The sequence below is a fragment of the Equus caballus genome, chromosome 8, assembly GCF_041296265.1.
Source record: "Equus caballus isolate H_3958 breed thoroughbred chromosome 8, TB-T2T, whole genome shotgun sequence".
Classification (NCBI taxonomy): Eukaryota; Metazoa; Chordata; class Mammalia; order Perissodactyla; family Equidae; genus Equus; species Equus caballus.
The window spans coordinates 82,523,548-82,544,401 of record NC_091691.1 but is presented as its reverse complement, the minus strand read 5'-3'; the positions used below and the strand labels follow the sequence as shown (position 1 = coordinate 82,544,401).

Sequence of the window (20,854 nt, the reverse complement as noted above, 5' to 3'; positions counted from 1 at the left end):
GATAGTTTTTCATGTTTTCTGGTACAACTTAAAGACAGGTGCATATTTTCTAGACGACTGCACACAGAGCGCCCATGCGGAATGAAACCCGTAAATAAATGTTCCTAAAGTCTGTTTTGTCTAGCCCGGCGACTTGCCCCGAATATGAGACAGGACTACCCTCAAACCACTTCCGGGAGGCCCTAAGACTTTAGGAAGTACCTATCCACCCCTGAGAAAACCAGGTTCGCTTTCCACTTTCCCACCCCTAGGAAACTCCTCGCTAAAAGCCTCGGGTCTTGGAATCGCGGAGGAATACACAAACTTCCGAGTCTCAGTCTGCGCCTGCGCGGGTGACCGCTACTCGGCTGCGCCCACGCCGCTTAGCCAGCGGGGGGGGGGGGGCTCCTCAGCCGAGGGTGGGGCCACCGTTCGCGTTTTAGGATTGGACGGTGGAAGCCAGAGCGGACGGAGCGGAAATGACGCAAAGGTGCGCAAGCGCCTGAGGCTCTGCCGCGCGGGGGCTGCTGGGTACCGCAGGGCTTTCCTTCCTTCGCCTGTCCCCTCCCCCCCGCCCCCGCCCCCTCGGCCGCTGTGCTCCCTGGCGTGACTCGGCACTGCGATCCCCGGGAGAAACGCCGCGGCCGCCGTCTCCTCGGTATAGGCCTCGGCTTTCCTCAGCCTCCCCGCTGCCTCTTCTGGGTCGTCTTCTCTTTCAGTTTCGAAGCCGGTGGCGTCGCGGCCGCCCTGCCGGGCTCTGTAAGAATGGTGGGAGTGAAGCCGGTCGGGAGCGACCCGGATTTCCAGCCGGAGCTGAGCGGCGCGGGCTCCAGACTCGCCGTGGTCAAGTTCACCATGCGAGGGTGAGCGGGCCCCGCTGTCCGCCCGTGCTTTCCCTTCACTCTTTCCCGGTCCCGCTGCCTTGCCGTCTCCTCCTGCTCCGGAATGTCCGGCGCTGGCCGCAGCCCCAGGCCGCTGCCCAGTTAGGCCTCAGCTCTTGGGTGTAACCCCCCCCCCCACCCCCCATTTGTGCATCGGGGCCTCTCTGGCGGGCACGGAGGCCTGGCCAGTGGTGTTCCCCAGCCAGGGAGATCCCCGCCCGCCCCTTTTGAATCGTGAGACCGGCTCTGTTCTTGGGGGTGATACGCCTCTATTCCTCCCAGTCTGCGGGAGTGACCCTTCTTCCCGGGGAGCCACCTGTCACTTGCATTTTAGAAACCCCGCAGTCTTAATTTACCGAACAGTTTGATTGTCTTCACCACCTGCATTTCTGTAAAGCCTCTGGGAGATTCAGATGGGGCTATCCGACTAATCCGCATAGTGCTTAGTCCTAAGGCTCAGCTAGTGCATTTTAAATTAAGTTAACCTTGGGGCAGGATGCTTTTTAATTCTTTTTTTAACATTTTTGTTAGTTCTTTGGTTAGTAACTTTGTAACTTGGCTCCCCTATGTATGCGATTGCATCCGATTGCAGAAATTATAGTAGGTGTGTATACGATACAGGTAGACAGGTGTCCAGACGTCTGGGTTTGACCAAATAAACTCCATTTTTGACTTGGTGATTTATAAGGACAGGGATCTTGGAAGATATTAACTGTCTTTGGTTAATCTCAACATAATTTATGGGTCGTAGAGCAGGTGAATCTTCCATATTGGGTGTGCAGTGTTCCTGTGTGAGAGTGACGTATTGGACCTAGGCTTTCAGAACCGAGATTACAGCGAGTGCGTGTATTTACTGAGCTCCCTTGTGTATGTCAGCGCCTAGTCAGAAGGATTAGCGGTCTCCACCTGCTTTATCTTGACTCCCTGGCGTTGTTTACACTTAGACTAACTTGGAGAAATCTACAGGTATCGCTGTTCATGTAACATATTTTATTGTCCAAGTAACTTTATAAACGTAAGGCAATATTTTGAATTTCAAAGCAAAAAGTGTAGTTCCGGGTACATGATTCAGTAAATGTTGAGTACATAAGTGGTGGCATTAGGATTAGGTAGTTTTAGGGGATAGAGGGATGCAGATAGCGATGAAGAAAAGCTAGGACTTTTTTTTTTTTTTTTTTGAGTTATTGATAGGTTACAATCTTGTGAAATTTTAATTGTACATTAATGTTTGTCAGTCATGTTGTAGGTGCACCACTTCACCCTTTGTGCCTACCCCCCACCCCACCTTTCCCCTGGTATCCACTAAACTGTTCTTGGAGCTAGGACTTTTTTTGCACCAGTTCTCTCTAGTACGGAATTGAAAAGGGGCAGTACATTGGATTTTATAGGGTGGAATAGAGTACTCATTTGACATAAACTTTCACATTTACTGAACTGAAGAGGATAAAGACTTCATGTATAAAGACGTGTCTAAAAGAAATGTCAAGATTCTAGTGCGTCTTCCCAGCTTTGCAATTTTGTAGTGTCTGTCTTCTTATTATGGGAGAATATCTACACATTTGTTAAGTACTTATGCCAAAGTTGGAAAAGGGAAGAGATAATTTTAACAGTGAATCTCATTTTTAGTTCACTTTTCTAATTCTAGTCAGTGGGAGCATTTATACTTTTTTTTTTTTTTTTAAGATTTTATTTTTTCCTTTTTCTCCCCAAAGCCCCCCGGTACATAGTTGTATATTCTTCGTTGTGGGTTCTTCTAGTTGTGGCATGTGGGACGCTGCCTCAGCGTGGTCTGATGAGCAGTGCCATGTCCGTGCCCAGGATTCGAACTGACGAAACACTGGGCCGCCTGCAGCGAAGCATGTGAACTTAACCACTCGGCCACGGGGCCAGCCCCGGGAGCATTTATAGTTTTGTCTCCCAATGATAGATTCTTTTTTTCCCTTACCATAGTAGAGGGACAGATGACAAAGTAGTAAATAATTTATTAATCGAAGTGAGAAGAGTGGGGAAACATTGCTACTAAGGAAACACTTCCAGTAGTAATATGGTATCATTTAACCATAAACATAGCTACAGGCATTGATTGATAAGGCACTGTGTTATTTACTTTTAAAAAGGTATTTTGGTGGATGAAAATTTTTATTTTCTTTGTAAAAACTGAAAGCAAACAAAATGTTTGAATTTAGAAACTTTGAAGTTCAAAAGTATATTTAGGTAACATTCATAAGTCTCATAGGATTGTATTTGCCTTTAAAATTACCTTAACATTTTGGACATTAAATACATTCCTGCAGGAAATTTATGCCGGTGTGACCCCAGATTTACATATATGGGCATCGGTATTAGACTCTCAAACAACTATATCTGGTAAACTCATGTAAGAAACCTCTTAGATCAAAGTTAATGTCCCATTTTAGGCCAAGAACATAGTTTTCTCCAGCAACCATTTCTTCCTAACCCTACTTTAAGCTTTATTGTTTATTCTGTACTTCCATGCTTTATCCATTCTATTAATTTCACTAAAACACTATGCAGATTTTTGCTCTTCTGTTTAAGAATCTTCAGTGGCTCTCCAGTATACTTTTTTCAATTTTTCAAATTGTTGTAAAATATATGTAACATGAAATTTACCATTTTAACCATTTTTAAATGTACAAGTCAGTGACGTTAAGTACATTCACCGTGTTGTACCACTATCACCACTATCTTTTTCCTGTAACTTTTTCGTCATCTCGGACAGAGACTCTGTACCCATTAACAATAGCTCCTGAATCTCCCCTAACCCCACCAGTCCCTGGTTACCCCTCTCCACTTTCTGTCTCTATGGATTTGCTTATTCTTGATACCTCATATAAGTGGAATCATACAATATTTCTCCTTTTGTTTCTGGCTTATTTGATTTCCTTCCTTTTTAAAACTGAATAATACTCCCAATGTATGTGTATACCACATACTGTTTATTGATCTGTTGATAGACCTTTGGGTTATTTCTGCCTTTTGGCTATTGTGAATAATAGTGCTATGATCATTGGTGTGCAAGGATCTATTTGAATCCCTGCTTTCACTTCTTTTGGGTATATACCTAGGAGTGGAATTGCTGGATTATATGGTAATTCTATGCTTAACTTTTTGAGAAACCATCTAACTGTTTTCCACAGTGGCTGCACCATTTTGCATTCCAACTGGCAGTGAATGAGAGTTCCAATTTCTCTACATACTTACTACTCACCAACAATTTTTATATTTTAATAGCCAGCCTAACTGAGTGTGAAGTAGTATCTGGTGGTTTTGATTTGCATTTCCTTAATGACTAATGATGTTGAGCATCTTTTCATGTGCTTCTTGGCCATGGTTTATCTTTGGAGCAATGTCTGTTCAAGTCCTTTGCCCATTTTGAATTGGACTGTTTGCTTTTTTTGTTGTTGAGTTGTAAGAGTTTTTTATATATTTTGGGTATTAATCCCTTACTAGATAACATTTGCACATGTTTTCTCCCATTGGTTGCCTTTTCACTTTCTTTTTTTTTTAAAAAGATTTTATTTTTCCTTTTTCTCCCAAAGCCCCCCTGTACATAATTGTGTATTTTTAGTTGTGGGTTCTTCTAGTTGTGGCATGTAGGATGCCACCTCAGCGTGGCCTGATGAGCGGTGCCATGTCCTTGTCTAGAATTCGAACTAGCGAAACCCTGGGCCTCCGAAGCAGAGTGTGTGAACTTAACTACTGGGCCATGGGGCAGGCCCCTACCTTTTCACTTTCTTTGTTTTTTTTTTGAGGAAGATTAGCCCTGAGCCAGCTACTACCAATCCTCCTCTTTTTTTGCTGAGGAAGACTGGCCCTGAGCTAACATCCATGCCCATCTTCCTCTACTTTATGCGTGGAACACCTACCACAGCATGGCTTTTGCCAAGCGGTACCATGTCCGCACCTGGGATCCGAACCAGCAAACCCTGGGCCACCAAGAAGTGGAACGTGCGAACTTAACCGCTGCGCCACTGGACCAGCCCCTCACTTTCTTGATAGTGTCCTTTGATGCACAAAGTTTGTAAATTTTGTTGTAGTCCAGTTTATATATGTTTTCTTTTGTCGTTTGTGCTTTTGGTGTTGTATCCCAGAAGTCATTGCCAAATTGAATGTCATGAAGATTTTCCCCTATGTTTTCATCAAAGAATTTTATGGCTTTAGCTCTTAATTAGGTCTTTGATCCATTTTGAGTTAATTTTTGTATAAGGTGTAAAGTAGAGCTCCAACTTCTTTGTTTTGCATGTGGATATCCAGTTTTCCCAGCACCATTTGTTGAAAAAACTCTTTTCCCCAGTGAATGGTCTCGGCACCCTCCTCCAGTATTTTTTAAAGCAATTAAAATAGTCAACATTTACATATTATTTAATCTGTGTAAGGGAGCTGTTTAAGCACTTATATTGACTCATTCAATCCTCAAAATAATCTTTGAAGTTATCCCCATTTTACAAATGAGAAAGTTGAGTCACAGAGAGGTTAAATAACTTGTTTAAGGGTCCCATTGCTGAATGCACTATTTGGATTGTTAGGTGCTATCCTTGCTCTCCCAGCCTAAGCAGAAAGGAAATGCAGGTTCATCTCTGTGTATTGCCTAGAGCCTGACATTTTTCAGTAACTGTTGCCTTGAATGATTTAGCTACAGCTCTGCCTGCAAATTAGTCTTATGACTGAGGATAATTCAGTCCGCTCTCTGATATTCTCTTCCCTACCTGTAAAATGGGAATAATAGCATGTAACCTAACCATGTAATTTAAAGAATGAAATAATATATGTGAATTATATGCTGTGGTAATGTATTTTTGTAACTGTTCTCTACAAACTGTTACTTCCTAAATATACCCAGATATGTTTTAGTGGTTAGAAGCAGTGTGTTTTGTCATCATCATTGGTGAGTAAGCTCCAAGGTTAAAAGAATATACATTTTCTCCTCCATAAAACTCAACATGAATGATTTTTGTCTTGAATTCATGAATGTATCACTTTTGTAGATATGTTTAGCATATATCCAATTTTCTTAAAGGAGGTCTTTGTAGTTGGTGAGGTCTTATCGTTACTATCCAAGAAGAATGTCAGTGTATGTTAGGATGTTGAGTTCTAAAGGTTATGGTAGCTTGTCCAAATAATATATTATATGTGTATTGTATTCATTATATATTGCAAAATTGCTGCAGACTGAAGGTAGTTTACCATATTACAGAGTTAGCAGGCCCAGCAGTCTGTGAGGACCAGGCAGATAACAGTGAGTGAGGTAGGTAGCTGTAAGTTAACTAGGGCACAATGAGGCCCTAGAAAAGATGTAGAGAATTTTTTTTAAGTACACTATTTTATTGAAATATAGCATGCATGTAAAAATGTACACAAGTCATTTAAGTGTATAATTTGATAAATTTTCAAAGTGGTTACACCTGTTTAAGCAATGCCAGCACTCCCGAATCACCTTCTCTCCCCCAACCTCCCGAAGGCTCCTTGTTGTCTCTCTTGAATTCTAACAGTACAGATTAATTTTGCCTGGATTTAAACTTTATAAAAATGGTATCCTGCAGTATGTAATCTGTCTGGATTCTTTTCAAGAGCATATAAATAGTTTTATTCTTGGCAGTTAATTTAGAAATAACAACAAAAAGGACTGTGTAGGCAGTGTTTTGGGGTTTGGGGAATAGCAGTTAAGAGTTGGGTTTTTTTGATCAAATTCCAGCACTGTACTTCATTGTTCTTGTCTTTAAAATGAGGAATTGTAAAGCTTGAATGAATTTAAGGGTTTCGTAAATTGCATAACATATCCTAAGTGCTCAATGAATGCCAGTTATTTTGTGTTATTAATAGGACCAATTATGATTATGCCTACCCATTAATAAGTATAATACATCTAGAAATTACCCATTTTAAAGTTATGCCCTGCAGAAAAATAAACTTTTGAAATATATCTTCAGAAAGCACATACATTTTCCTTACCCAGTTACCAGCTGAATGTGTTTACACGTTATTGCTCATTGGATATTTCAGCAAATAGGAAAAAACATCAAGTTCATAAAATAGAATTTATTTATATTATGACTAAACAAAAACCTTACTTAAGAAGAAGAACGTAATGTGGTACATTCGAAGAAAGCTGATCTTGACTGGTTTTAGTAGTTAACTGTTCTAGCTGTAGCCCTGACATTAACTAGAATGTCTGATCTTGGGCAAGTCGTTTAACTTTTCTGGTTTTTTAGTTCTCACTTATGAATAATTGTGTTAGGTTAGGTCAGTTTTACAGTTTTAGTTTTGTGGGTTTGGTTCTTTGTGTATTTATTGCAGAAAGGTAGAGGGTTGTCTCCTGTCTTCTCTTTCTCTCAAAAACCGTAACTCAGAATCCTTACGTATTCATTTTACATGTTGGACTTAACAGATAAGCTTTCTGTCAAAAAGAGGTTCAGAGGTAGAAAAAGAACTTTTTTTTTTCTCTTTTGGAACTCTGGACTAGATGGGCTCTGGTCTCTTTTACAGCAAGTTCAAAGGTCCTGTGATTGTGTACTATCTAAGGGCTATGAATCAAGGTCTGTGCAAAAGAAAAAAAGAACAATCGCAAAATTTAGGCATACTTGGGGCCATAATATTTTAGAGATGAGAAAGGTCCTTGGAGAATCTAGTTTTTCTCATTTTATAGAGAAATCAGATAACTCGTTCATAAGCTCAGATAATAGTGGAAATTTGTTTGCTCTTAAGTGCTAATGTTAAGCAAGGCAAGCATTTTGCTTAAAATAACCAGTCAATTCATTTAAATGAGTATAGTGTGAAAGTATGCTGCTGTATATATTTGTGCTTCTGTGTTCTGTGACTTATTTTGACTTTTGACTGAAGTTCCAGCCTTTGATAGCTAACTGAAATTAAAGACTCTAGATGAGGTTACATTTTCAAAGGGAACAGTTACTTGTGATGTAGCCATTATTTTTGTACTGTCTGTTTAGCTACAAAAAGTGTTTAACACCAGTTAGTGGACACCTGATTGGTGAATAGGGCCATGATGTCAGTATAATGTGGAAGTTGAGTTGGATCATATTCTATTTTTCCTAGGTATTGAAGAGCAGGAATAGAAATAGAACCTTTAGCAGGAAGGAGAAAAGTCCTCAGCTGCACAGGCAGGCTCCCTTTCAGGTTTATTTTAAGAAAGTTAAAGTTGATAAAATTAAACATGTGTGTCTGCACCCAGTGCTTATTCCCCAGAGGGGTTCATTCTCAGTGTTGCACTTCCTTCTAGCCTCATCTTAATGGCAGCCCCATGCCTCAGAGCTCCACTTCCATATGGATTGTCACAGCACCGCTAAGTGGGCACTTCTACTTGATTGTTCTTGTTCATTTTGAATATCCTCTGAGGTAACCTCTGGGTCTGAGCCACCTGCCTGGCTCTTCAGGTATTTCCTGAGTACTAGTTGTTGTTTTTCTTAGGGATATTTTTACAAAGTTGCGTGGGTTTAAATGGTTTGCCTCAATCTTGTTTTTCTTATAAGCCTTCTGTTTTTGAGTGCACGCTTTTGCAGAAGGAAGACTTTTCAGTAGTGATTATGCTGAGGTATAGCATTATAGCATTATATTATAGTATAGCATAAATACCTGTGCTTCATTTGTGGCATCTGTTTAAATGCAGTTAATGTTAAATTTTCTATTCTCAATGTATTTAATATTTTAAAAGATAAACTCTTCATTATGAAAAAGTAAAGGATGCAGACGCATGAATAGTTTAAAAAGTCTCTCCTAGACTTTCTCTCTTCCTTTTCCAATCCTGCTTTGCAGAAATAATTAACTATTTATTGTGTGACCCACCTAACTTGTTAGTATGTATTTATATATATAAATACATCCTTTTAATGTGATCATACAGAACATTTTATCATGAGACTTAGTTTTCTTTTAAACAGTACAAATTATCCTTATCCCCTGGTGTGAATGTGTCATAACTTTTAAAACTTTCTCTCTCTTGATTGCCGTTTAGATTGCCATTCTAATTTTTTACTATTACAAACATTGCATTGAACTTCCATGTTATTTTGAAATTGAGTGTTATGATAGAGTTGACATTTAGAAATTAGATTGCTTAATCTTGGTTGTATTCGTTTAAAATTGATAGATAGTGACCAAATGGCCCTTTCAAAAGGATCTACCAATTTGTATTCCTATTTACAATGTTTGACTTATTAATAGCTTGAAGTATTTTGCTAAACTAAACCTAGTTTTACTCAACTATAAATGTTTGTTTCTTTATAATTTAGTCTCAGAGCCTATTTGAGGATTGTTAAATCCAAAAATCTGATTTCTGAAGCACCAAGTTTAATATTTAGGAACTTAATAGTTATTTTCTTAGCTTTTCGGTGAGAGGCTTAAGGATGGCATAGGATGAAAATGCTGATTAAATGTTAAGAATGAAGAGGGAGTCACATCTTGAGATTGAACATTTGTGAGTTTGAACATTTTGTGCTTTAAAATTTACTTTTCCTGTCTACTAAAGCCAAGATTTTTCTCATGTTTTTTGAGCTTTTATTAGCATATAATGTATGTAGTGCATAATTATAAATGTATAGCTTAATCAGTTTTCACAAACTGAACACATATTCCTGTCTAATCAGCTTCTGGACAAAGAGAACATTACTAGCCTCTTGAAATCTTTCTTATTCCTCTATTCTGTCACTAACTCTCACAAAGCTAACCATTGCTTTGATTTATAATACCATTGATTTGTTTTGCCTGTATTTGAACGGTGTATAAATGGAATCTTATAGTGTACTTCTTTCCTCAGTATTATTTGTGAGGTTAATTCATGTTTTTGCACGAGGATATACATCAGTCATTTCATTGTTGTATAGTATCCCTCTGTTTGAATAACTACAGTTAATTTTACTCCTTCTCTTATTGATAGGAATTTGGGTAATCTCCACTTTTTGGCTATTAGAAATATTACTACTATCAATATTTTTTCAAATACCATAAGGCAAACATATGGAGACATCTCTGTTGTTGGTATACCCCAGAAATGAGCATAAGTCTTGCTTTAGCAGATATTGCCAGTTTCTTTTCTGCCCCTCTTAATGGTTATACCTGTTCGCACTTTCACTAACAGTTAAGTTGCTCCACATTCTTGACAATATTTCATTCTTTCTTATTTTAGCCATTTTGGTGGGAGTAGTTTTAATTTGCATTTCCCTGGTTTCCCTAGTGACTAATGAAGTAGGACACCTTTTCATATTTGACAGTTTGGATAAACTCATTTGTCAAGTATCAGTTCAAGGGTTACCCTTCTTTTTCTTTTGGGTGTCAGTATTGTTCTTATTGATTTGTAGAAGTTCTTTACCTATTAGAGGTATAAGTCCTCTGTTTGATATGTTCACAGATAATTTTTACCAGTCTGTGGGTTGTCTTTTCACCCTCTAAGTGGTATCTTGATAAACAAAAGGTCTTAATCTTTTCCAGTTTATCAAGTATATTCCAATATGTCAATTCATTCCTCTTTTTTTTTTTTAAGATTGGCACCTGAGCTAACAACTGTTGCCAAGCTTTTTTTTTTCCCCTACTTTTTCTCCCCAAATCCCCCCAGTCGTAGTTGTATATTTTAGTTGTGGGTCCTTCTAGTTGTGACATGTGGGATGCTGCCTCAGCATGGCCTGATGAGCAGTGCCATGTCCGCACCCAGGATCTGAACTGGTGAAACCCTGGGCTGCCAAAGCAGAGCGCTCAAACTTAACCACTTGGCCATGGGGCCGGCCTCCATTCCTTTTTTCTTTAGTGCTTTTTCTGTTTTAAGAAATCTTTGCTTGCTCTGAGGTTTTGAAAGTATCTGTATTTTTTCCTAAAACCTTATTGTTTTACCTTTCACATTTAGATCTGTAATCCACCTGGAATCAGTTTTTAGATATGGTGTCAGGTATGGGTTGTTCATTTTTTTCCCCATGTGAATATCCAGTTGACTCAGCACTGTTTATTGAAAAGACTGTCCTTTCCCCACTATACTGCTGTGGCAACTTTTTCATAAATCAGGTTACTGTTATGGATTGGGTCTGTTTCTGGACTCGGTTCTTTTTATATAGGTCAGTTTGTTTATCCTTGTATCAATACTGTACGCTCTTAATTTATAAAGCTTTGTGATAGTTCTCAATATCTGGTAATGTAATCTCTTTAGTTTTAACCCTCAAAATAACTTGAGCTATTCTTGGTATTTCCCTATAAATTTTAGAATTTAAATTTGTTAATTTCTCCAAGAAAACCTGCTGGGATTTTACATTGATTCTAAAGATCAAATTGAGAATTTACTCCTTGACAATATTGAGTTTTGCAGTTCATAGGCATAGTATACTCCTCCATTTATTTAGATACTTAATTTCTTTCAGTGAGAACAAAGCTGGAAGACTTTAACACTATTGGACTTAAAATAAATCTGTAGTCATTAAGACAATGTGGTATTGATGCAAGTGTATCTAAATAGTCCAGTGGAACAGACTAGAAAGTATAAAGCCAGGTATCAGAGTTTGCTTTGTGTTTTAATTGGCAGGTTCTTTAGAGTATAAATTGATACAATCTTTGGTGTTATTTTAGCAAGCATCTCTTTTACCTTTCTCACAGGTGTGGACCATGTTTGAGGATTGCCCCAGCATTCAGTTCTATGAGTAATAAGTATCCACAGGCAGTTTTCTTGGAAGTAGATGTACATCAGTGTCAGGTAAGGGAAAAGAGTCTCCTTTCATTAAAAATTTATTTGCAAATTGGTTTCAATTTCAACATTAATATCATCCTTCATTTATTTATGTTTTTATGCACTTATTACTTATTCTTTTGAAGATAGGAAAATGTTACATTGACATGATTATTGCAAATGTCTTTATGGCTGCATTAGTTAAGAAGGGTAGTCCAACATTAATTGCTTCTGGGTTTGTTTATATTAATATCCTTCTGATATAAAACTAATATTATGTTGTTAAACTAATAGGTCACCCAGCAGTTCTGTGTTTTACGTCTTTGTTTATCTTTTGCAAGTCTAGAATTATATCTTTTGCTAATGAGGTATTGGCTGAGCAGAAAGCCATGGCAAAGAATTCTTGGTTATAGTTTGCTTTGAACTGATCAGTTTGTAATCTTAGCTCCAAAGATACCTACTCAGCAAAAACTTTAAAATGTTATTTACTGTTGATTGAGCCACAGTGTTGTGGGTAGATTGCCCTGATCACTTAGTTGGAATGGCTATGTGACAGTTCTACATTTGCATATGTAGAAATATGGGGGAGTCGTTTTGGAAAAAAAAATTGAGGAAGGCTCTTTTGAACACTAAAAATACAGTCTTCAGCTCTGACTAAGGTACAGCTCTTTAGCAGTTTTGTCTTTGTTACCTTTCTGAGTGTGAGAAAACTTAAGAATGTTTATATAGTTTGCAGTTAGTAGTTTGGGGATTTGGTGTAAACCCTATATTGCGTGTTTATTGTCCAGCACTACTATGTCACATACTACTGAACTGTAGCACTGGCCCTATTTTAAGTATTCATTACCTCTAATCTGAAAGTGCTGTCTTTTGGAGTGTGCTGTGCTGTATGGTAGCCATGGCTACCTGTGGTTATCGAGCACTTGAAATGTGGCAAGTTCAAATTGAGATGTGCTGTAAGTGTAAAATACACATAGGATTTTGAAGGCTTAGAATGAAATATAAAATATGTCATTAACTCTTTATGTTGATTATGTGTTGAAAATGCATATATTAGATTCACTGGAATGTGTTATTAAAATTTATTTCACTTGTTTCTCTTTACTTTTTTATTATGGATACTAGAAAATTTAAAATTACATATATAGCTCACATTGTGTCTTACATTATAGTTCTTTTGGACAGCACTATTCTAAAAGCTCAATCATATTTTTTTGGGTTTTTTTTGTTAGGGTTAGAGAAGATATCTCCATATAAACTATGCTTTTTTCCCCTAAACAATATAGTGTACCTCTTCCATAGTATTTGAATATGTAAGATGACATATTTGCTTTACTATTTACTGTATAATTCTCATGAAAAGTTTAAACCATGAATCAGTGGTTATTAGCTAATTTCTGTTCAGTAGTTAGTCTTATAATAGTGTGGAGTTGGAGCAGAATTTAAAAAGATAGCTGTTGCAGTGTGTTTGATGGGAGACCAGAAATCATTTCTATAAGAGTTGAATTGGGTGATTTCAGTGCAACGGATGTTACCTCCTTTTCACAGACAGATGGTCTACTGGTTTTCAGGTGTGTGCTTTTTCCTACTACCAGTGGTTTGTGTTAACCTATCAATACCCTTCTTGATTACTTCATTTGGGAAACAGTATGTACTTACGAGAGAGCTATTTGGTGTTGTAAAGCACCATTTCTGTATTGGAAGCTAATTGTTCTACTGAATGAAATATTTAATGCAAACTGACAAAAACGCAGGGTAGTTCTTCTTTGTGGATATAAAGCTAATATAATATAGTTGTGCCTCTTAGGAATAGATCTGCTTTTTCTTAAATAACAATTAGGAATAAATGATTTTATATGTTTTTAGTTTATGTTTGTGATATTTAACTTCCATAGAGATGTAGAATGAATATTCAAGTGCTTTAAAATTAGTTTTAATTTATAACGCTGTCTAACTTGCCAATTCTAGGGAACAGCTGCCACCAACAATATATCAGCAACACCAACATTTTTGTTTTTTCGAAACAAAGTGAGAATTGATCAGTATCAAGGAGCAGATGCTGTGGGATTAGAAGAAAAAATCAAGCAGCACTTAGAAAATGACCCTGGAAGCAATGAGGACACAGATATTCCGAAAGGCTATGTATGTAGACTCAGAAGTGAAATCATGGTGTATCTTGCATTTGTCATTGTTTGGTTAAAATTAAATTGACTATATTTTATCTTCTACTAGTTCAGAATACTTTCAAATAACTTTAAAAGTAAATTCATTAGCTGACTATTGGGTTTTGGCTATTTGTGTATACTTTAACCTTAAGCCCCCATGATAAACTATTTTTCCTAAATTTCTGCTGCTAATTTTCTTTGCCACTTTTTAAAAAATCTGTTTTCTGAACTATTTAATAGCCTTTGTGTGTGTGTGTGTGTGTGTGAAGATTATTGGCCCTGAGCTAACGTCTGTTGCCAGTCTTCCTCTTTTTGCTTGAGAAAGATTGTTGCTGAGCTAACATCTGTCCCAGTCTTCCTCTATTTTTCGTATGTCGGACACCGCCACAGCATGGCCTGATGAGTAGTGTGCAGGTCCATGCTTGGGATCTGAACCCGTGAACCCCGGGCCACGGAAGAGGAGTGCACAAAACCAACCACTGTGCCACTGGGCCAGCCCCCCTTAATAGCCATTTTTAAACATTTGTTTTATCCTTTTTTCCCCCCAAAAAGTGAAGAAATGTGCGTTGGAAACATTTTCCAGTTTTTGACCATTGTGTAAAATGACTTGTAGATTTTAATGTATGACCAGTATATACGGAACTCCATTTCCTGCCGTTTACTATAGTTTTCTCTCTTTAAATGTATCCCCTATTTTCTGACACTGTTAAAAAAATCTAGTTACTGATTTTGTTTTAGAAGCAGATGTGACTTTGGTATTGCATATGTTTTTCTGAGTTTTGAGAGTAAGTTATTATTCTAAATAATAACTCAAAGACTTAAGAACTTAAAAGTTCTGAAAACTACATAATATGAATAGTTATAATGTAATATCTTTATATTTGAGAGCTATTCAGGAAGGAAGTAAAATTCAGAAGTAGCACTTTGTGGTAGCCAATTTGTTTATGCAAATTGGAAAAGTGTGCATACCAAAATAAAAATATATATATATTTCTTAATTTTTCTTGTTATTAAATTATTGTATTGGCAGATCAAAAAATGATTTTTTAGAGGCTGGCCCTGTGGCCTAGTGGTTAAGTTTGGTGCTCTCTGCTTCAATGGCCCGAGTTCAATTCCCAGCCATGGACCTGCACCACTCGTTGGTGGCCATGTTGTGGTGGTGACCCACATACAAAATAGAGGAAGACTGGCCCAGGTGTTGGCTTAAGTGTTACTTCAAGTTAAAGCTAATATATGAAAAAGGATGTATCAAGTACATTAAAGCAGATCTGTGTTATGGGGCTACAAGTCATTTCTCTAAGCCCTTTAAATTCATGCTGAATAAGGAGAATCTATATTCAGGTAAGTATGAGAGATTCTTTTTGTGTGTGTTGGGGGTGACTTATGTCTTTAAAAAGTGTCTTTAACATGTGGTACTAATGTTAATTACTTTTAGTTAGGGAAGTGCAATTAGTATGTATTTAAAAAGGACTGTTAAATAGTAATTTGAAATTGTAATCTGTTAGAAAGTATGAACATGTAAGTCAGGGTTGTGACACCCTTTGGAAAATTTTGGAAATCGTTTGACTTGTATAACGGTTGTGTTTACGTCTTTGTATTTTTTTTTATTACTAAGAGTGTTTGCGTGAAAAAGTCTTATAAGTGCAACAGTCCCACCACTTATTATACATCAGTTAAGTGTGATATCAGTATTTTGGCCTCAGGTAGGAAATAAGCAGGAATAAATGAAATTTTAAGAAGTAAAAAGAATTTAATTTTCATGCAAATATTATGAATACAATGTGAAAAGCTATTTAAAACATTTTCATTTTTTTCATTAGGTGTCAATCAAGACATTAAAGTTTTGAACTATTAAGGTCTTAACAGGGTTATTAAATATTTAAAACTGGTCACGTGTTCCCAAGAAATGTCATTGTTCTCACACGAAAATAGAAACTTAGTGAGAGTCACTGTATGAAAACGTGTATCTTAAGTTGTAAGTATAAGCATTGCAAAAGTGTATTGACAGTTTTTAAATAAAACTTGACATTTCTTGAAATAAATACTTTTAGTCGTTATGTTTTAACATTAAGAGGCTATGCAATTATTTTTATACATCTGTAGTTTTGAAACTCCTAATTTGACTAGAGCCAGAGTAAGAGAGAGCGTGTATTCTCTTTTAGGGAGATTTGAGATATTACAAAAGATGTAAACATGATACTCAAAAGGCTAAGAATCATAATAGATTCTTATTCAGAAGTAAGAGAGTGTTTTTGTGAACTTGAAATGTTTATTGAAGTTGGGAAAGTTTAAAACATTATATCTCTCGTCTCTCATGTTTGCTAAGAAAAGAACAGTATGGCTTCAAATAGCCCCTTATGCCCTCTAAATCCAGTCGTCCTCTCCAGAAGTTTGAATGCTAAACACTCTGAAATTGAACTTGCATTTGCATGTGTTCTGAATTTTGAGGCTTGTTGGTGTATTTTGGTATTCTGACCTCTGAACTCTAAGCTTTGGTCTATGAATTTATCGTCATTCATCAAAATGAAATCAACTGTTAAATGACCCTAATTTATGTAGTCAGTAGACAGATCTTTCTTTAACCCAAAGCTTGAAGTATGGAAAGGTTTTTCTAACTTCCTATGTGTCTCTTATTGGAGTTTTCCTCCCCCTCTACAAAAAAAAAGGTGAAACCTATTTTTTTAAAAAAAGCAGTTGGCAGAGTAGTACAGTAAAGACATATTCCCTTCATCTGTATTTGTCAGTTCTGAATATTTTGCTATTTTTGCTCTACCTAGATATCTGTCTACTTTTATCCTCTGAGAATCATTTAAAAGTGAATTATAGATGTCATGATGGTTCATCTCTAAATATTTCAGCATGTGGCTCTTAAGAACAGGAACATTCTCCTATATAGCCATGATACCATTATCACTGCTAAGAAATTTAACATTCATACAGTATTTCTAATATGCAGCCTACATTCAGATTTCCTTAATTATCTCCAAAATATACTTTATAGCTATTTTCCCCCATCTCAGATGAAATCAAGGATCATGCATCGCATTAAATTGTCAGTTTTCTTTAGTGTTCTTTAGTCTAGAAACTTCTCTCTGCCTTTTTTTTCGTTCATGACTATCTTTTTTGAAACTTTTAACCAGCAACAGTCTAATACACTAGCCCCTAGGCATATGTGGCTGTTGAGGATTTGTTATGTGACTAGTGCAACTGAGGAATTGAATTTTTAGTTTTATCTACTTTTAATTAAATTTTAAATTGCCACATGTGGCTAATGGCTATCTTGTTGTACAGCACAGGTCTAGACTGTCTTATAGAATGTCCGACAATCTGGATTTGTCTGATTGTTTTCTCCTGAGTTTTTCCTCATTTTTGGCAAGTTAATTACATAGGTAGTGATATTTATTTCCCATTGCATATTGTTGGAATATATCAGTTTGCAATTATGTCAAATATACAATATAATGCCACTTTGTTCCAGACAATATTGTATAACAAAGCACTTTAATGCAACTGTTTGAATCTGATACTTGTTTCGTGTGCCCCATGATAAATAAATCTAAAAACTATTTTTATTTTCATCATTAAGGTATTGGAAGTATGACTGCAGTGCTCATGCCTGGGGTCTTAATCTTAGATATAGTGTTGAAGAGGTATCTTGGTAGAATGGTAGACATAAACATTGAAAAGGTTTTGTCAAAACTACCTCTTCAAGGCAGATGTTCTTGAAGTTCAGATTAATTCTGCAACAGTGGAGCTTTGCTCTGTAGTGCTCCTTTTTTCCCCTCCTCCTTTCTCTTAATTGGCTACTGTATGTTATTCTGAGTAATAGATTTGACATTTAATGTTATGCAACATTTAAGATAACACAGTATCATTTTGGCTTTGGAAACATTTAGGCTACTCCATGAATAATTAGGAGTCTATTCTAATGGATTATTACCACATTGATAATTATTTGACATGTAAAAGCGTTTCCTTTAGTCTTTCAGAACTAGATACACATGCATTAGTATTCTCTGGATTGGATAAAAAATATAATAAGGGCACTTTGTGATAGAAAGGTGAACATGCAACTGATGATACTTTTAAACTTTGAAAGTTGTCCTTGTTTAGTAGATAAAACGGATACTTTTCTAGAAAAACACAGTTTATCAAAATCAACTCTACTAGAAGCACCTAAATAGAACAATCATCATAGAGGAAATAGAGAAAATAGTAAAAGTGGTCTTCCTCAGCGGCCAAGATGACTTCACAGGGGAATTCTACCAAATCTTCAAGATCAATAGTTAGTGTTACTACAGCTACTTAAGACCATATTTTGTTTCTGCCATCTAGTCAATTCCGACTCCTAGTGACCCCAGGTACAGCAGAGAGAACCCTGCCCAGTCTTTTTGCGCCGTCTTCTCGCCTTCTGACGCTGTATCAGACAATGCTCCGCTGCTATTCATAGGATTTTTGTGGCCAATTTTTTCAGAAGTAGGCGGCCAGGTCCATAAGACTATATAAAAAGAAAACTTCCAGATTTCTTTTTGAAGTAAGTATGACATGGATTCCAGAATCGGACAGACTGCACCAAAAAAGAAAGCTACTAACCAGTTCCAATTAGGAATATTGGTATAAAAATCTTTGAATAAAATATTAGTAAACAAAATCCAGCAATCCAGAGGAGAAAAATCATAATCTCCTAATATGCAGAAAAGGCATTTGATGAAATTCAATTCCCATTTATTACTAAAGCGTTCAATAAAATCTTAATGGGGAAGCACTAGAGGCATTCCCTCTAAAGTCAGAAACTAGACAAGGATAACCACTGTCCCCACAAATCTTTGGTGTTTTGTTGGAAGTGTGGAAGTATTAGCCAACACATATACAGGAGACAGGAATATGTTAAACGACACCACAGGGAAGCAGTCAGCAAAATTCAGAATGTAAGAAATCTACAGCCAAAATGACTGTAGATTAAAAGAGATTTAAGAGACAGATTTGTTTGTACTGTTTTGGATCCTTATTCTGATTCTAAAAATTCAACTGTAAAACATTTATGAGACAATTGATGAAATTTGAACACTGATGTTAGGTGATATTAAAGTGTTATTCATTGTTTTAGTTGTGATGATAATATTGAGGATTTTTTTTAAAGAGTCCTTATCTCTTAGAAATACACGCTGAAATGTTTGTTAGTGAAATAAAAGAATGTCTAAGATTTACTTGAAAATAATCGGGAATGGTTAGGGACTGGTTGTGGGATAAAGATAAAACAAGAGTGGCCATGAGTTAATGATTATTGTAGTTGGAAGTTGGGTTCATGGAGTTCACTGTAGTCTATTTATGTATGTTTGAAATTTTCCATAATAAAAAGTGTTTTAAGTCCTTATTTGCTATTAATCTTAAATCTAAGCTCTTCATGTATGTAGGTTTAAAGAGTCCATGGCTTCCAGAAGAAAGAAGTAAGCTTTTTTTTGATCTTGCAAACATTTTAATTTGTGTATTTTCCATTGCAAAACACTGTTGGTAAAAAAGTATAAGTCAACACTTGCTAGTCTTAGTATTAAAGACTTGGCTTCTGATATTTTATTGAGTGGACTAAGCCTAGATTTGGCTTTAATAATTAGTGGTAGATCTCAGTCAGAAATTCAAGTGAAAGGATTATTCTAAAAGTTTTAGTGACTATTTTAAGAGAGAAAAGTTTTCTTTAAAATTGCCTAATCTAGAGAGAATCACGTATGTAAATTTCTTAAGATTTTTTTATACCAAATGGTTTGCCTAAAGTCTTGATTTAATTTGTTTCAGATGGATTTGATGCCTTTTATTAACAAAGCTGGCTGTGAGTGTCTTAATGAAAGCGATGAGCATGGATTTGACAATTGTTTACGAAAAGACCTGACCTTCTTAGAATCTGATTGTGATGAACAGGTAATTGAACGCTTAAGTTAAGGCTTGTAGAGATTGTCAATATTTATGCCCGCTCTTGTTTCTTTATCCTGTTTCCATCTTACGGTTTTATGTCTCTCCTTCCCGGATGACAACTTCTTCCTTCCTTTTTATAACTTTCAGTTTCTTTGACCCCTGTCCTTGGACGGTGCAGACCCACCTCCTTTCTCTGTTCTGTGCCAGCTGCACAAGGGAGAGCCGCAGAACTCTTGGATTGGCTCCTCTGCTGAGTGAGCCTTCACTGCTCTTAAGTCCTTTTGTTCATTCTTGACCCACTTTCAATACTTTTTACCTACCCAGATGAGTTTGTCTCTGAGAAGCAGAGACTAATTAAATGAGCACTCCTTACATGTCTAGTCCTCACTCCCAGATGTGAACCTGTATTGTACTTCTCTGTACTTCCCTGCATTATTGTCACATTGGAAGTAGTGTGTTACTGCCTTGATCAAGCCATCGTTATCTTCATCTTGACTATTATTTTCCTTAATTTACTTTCTGTTTCACTGTCTCTGCTTTGTCCCCATTCCAGATCATCTTCTACATGTTCACAAAAATTATATTTCTAAAATATAAATCTGAGCATGCTTCGCTTTTTGAAAAAGTTCACTGGCTTCAGGAAGAGGGTGTCTGATTGTTGCTGACTTGATTTGTTTCTAGCCTTCCAGTCTCATCTCCTCTACACCTGTGGTTCAAATCCCTAAATATACCTTGCTTGATATTTTTTGACACACTGTTGCAGGTCAAGTATAAAAAGCACTTATGTAACCAGAGGAAATAGTCTAGGTATTTTCTTAGGCAACCAGACCACAATAATTATGAAATTATAACTCCAAACTCCGTATTTCTTTGCTCCAACCAGAGCTACCTTACTATGTAGGTTTGAGGGTATCCTTCACACTGTGTTCCTTGTAAATGGAGCCCTGAATGTAACCTGATGACACTTGTCAGCTGGACTGGCTATCCCTTCCCTGAAATCTTCCTCCTGGGGTGGAAGCATGGGTAGCTACATCAGACACGGTTTCAGCTAGAAAGAAGATTGAGCAAAGGAATCAGAGTTTCTGAGAAGTAGGCCTTCTGACAGTGTTTTGTATCCCAGTTCCCTTACGTCGCCTTCCAAATTTAGTTAGTTAGATAAGTTAGGATAGAGGTTTAGAGGTTACCGTGGAGCTGTGAGAGTCCTCTTGTTTTGAGTTTTGGATCAGAGTTCATTTGAGGGCTAGTCT

At 36.9% G+C, this 20,854-nt stretch overlaps 1 protein-coding gene across 5 annotated transcripts in view; it reads left to right on the top strand.

Moving 5' to 3' along the window:
- Positions 1 to 443: 443 nt before the first annotated feature.
- Positions 444 to 20,854, top strand: part of TXNL1 (thioredoxin like 1) — a 38,191-nt gene continuing 17,780 nt past the window's right edge. For 3 of the 5 annotated variants that reach the window (XR_011441543.1, XR_002809975.2, XR_011441542.1), the window contains exons 1-4: positions 490 to 842; positions 11,466 to 11,562; positions 13,504 to 13,677; positions 19,491 to 19,613. Coding sequence is in view for 2 of the 5 variants with exons in the window: in XM_023647857.2 (XP_023503625.1) it covers positions 745 to 842; positions 11,466 to 11,562; positions 13,504 to 13,677; positions 19,491 to 19,613 (492 nt within the window). In the remaining 3 variants the exon portion in view is untranslated. Of the gene's footprint in view, positions 843 to 11,465; positions 11,563 to 13,503; positions 13,678 to 19,490; positions 19,614 to 20,854 lie in introns of all 5 variants that reach the window. The other 2 variants (XM_023647857.2, XM_023647856.2) reach the window with 2 other exon arrangements.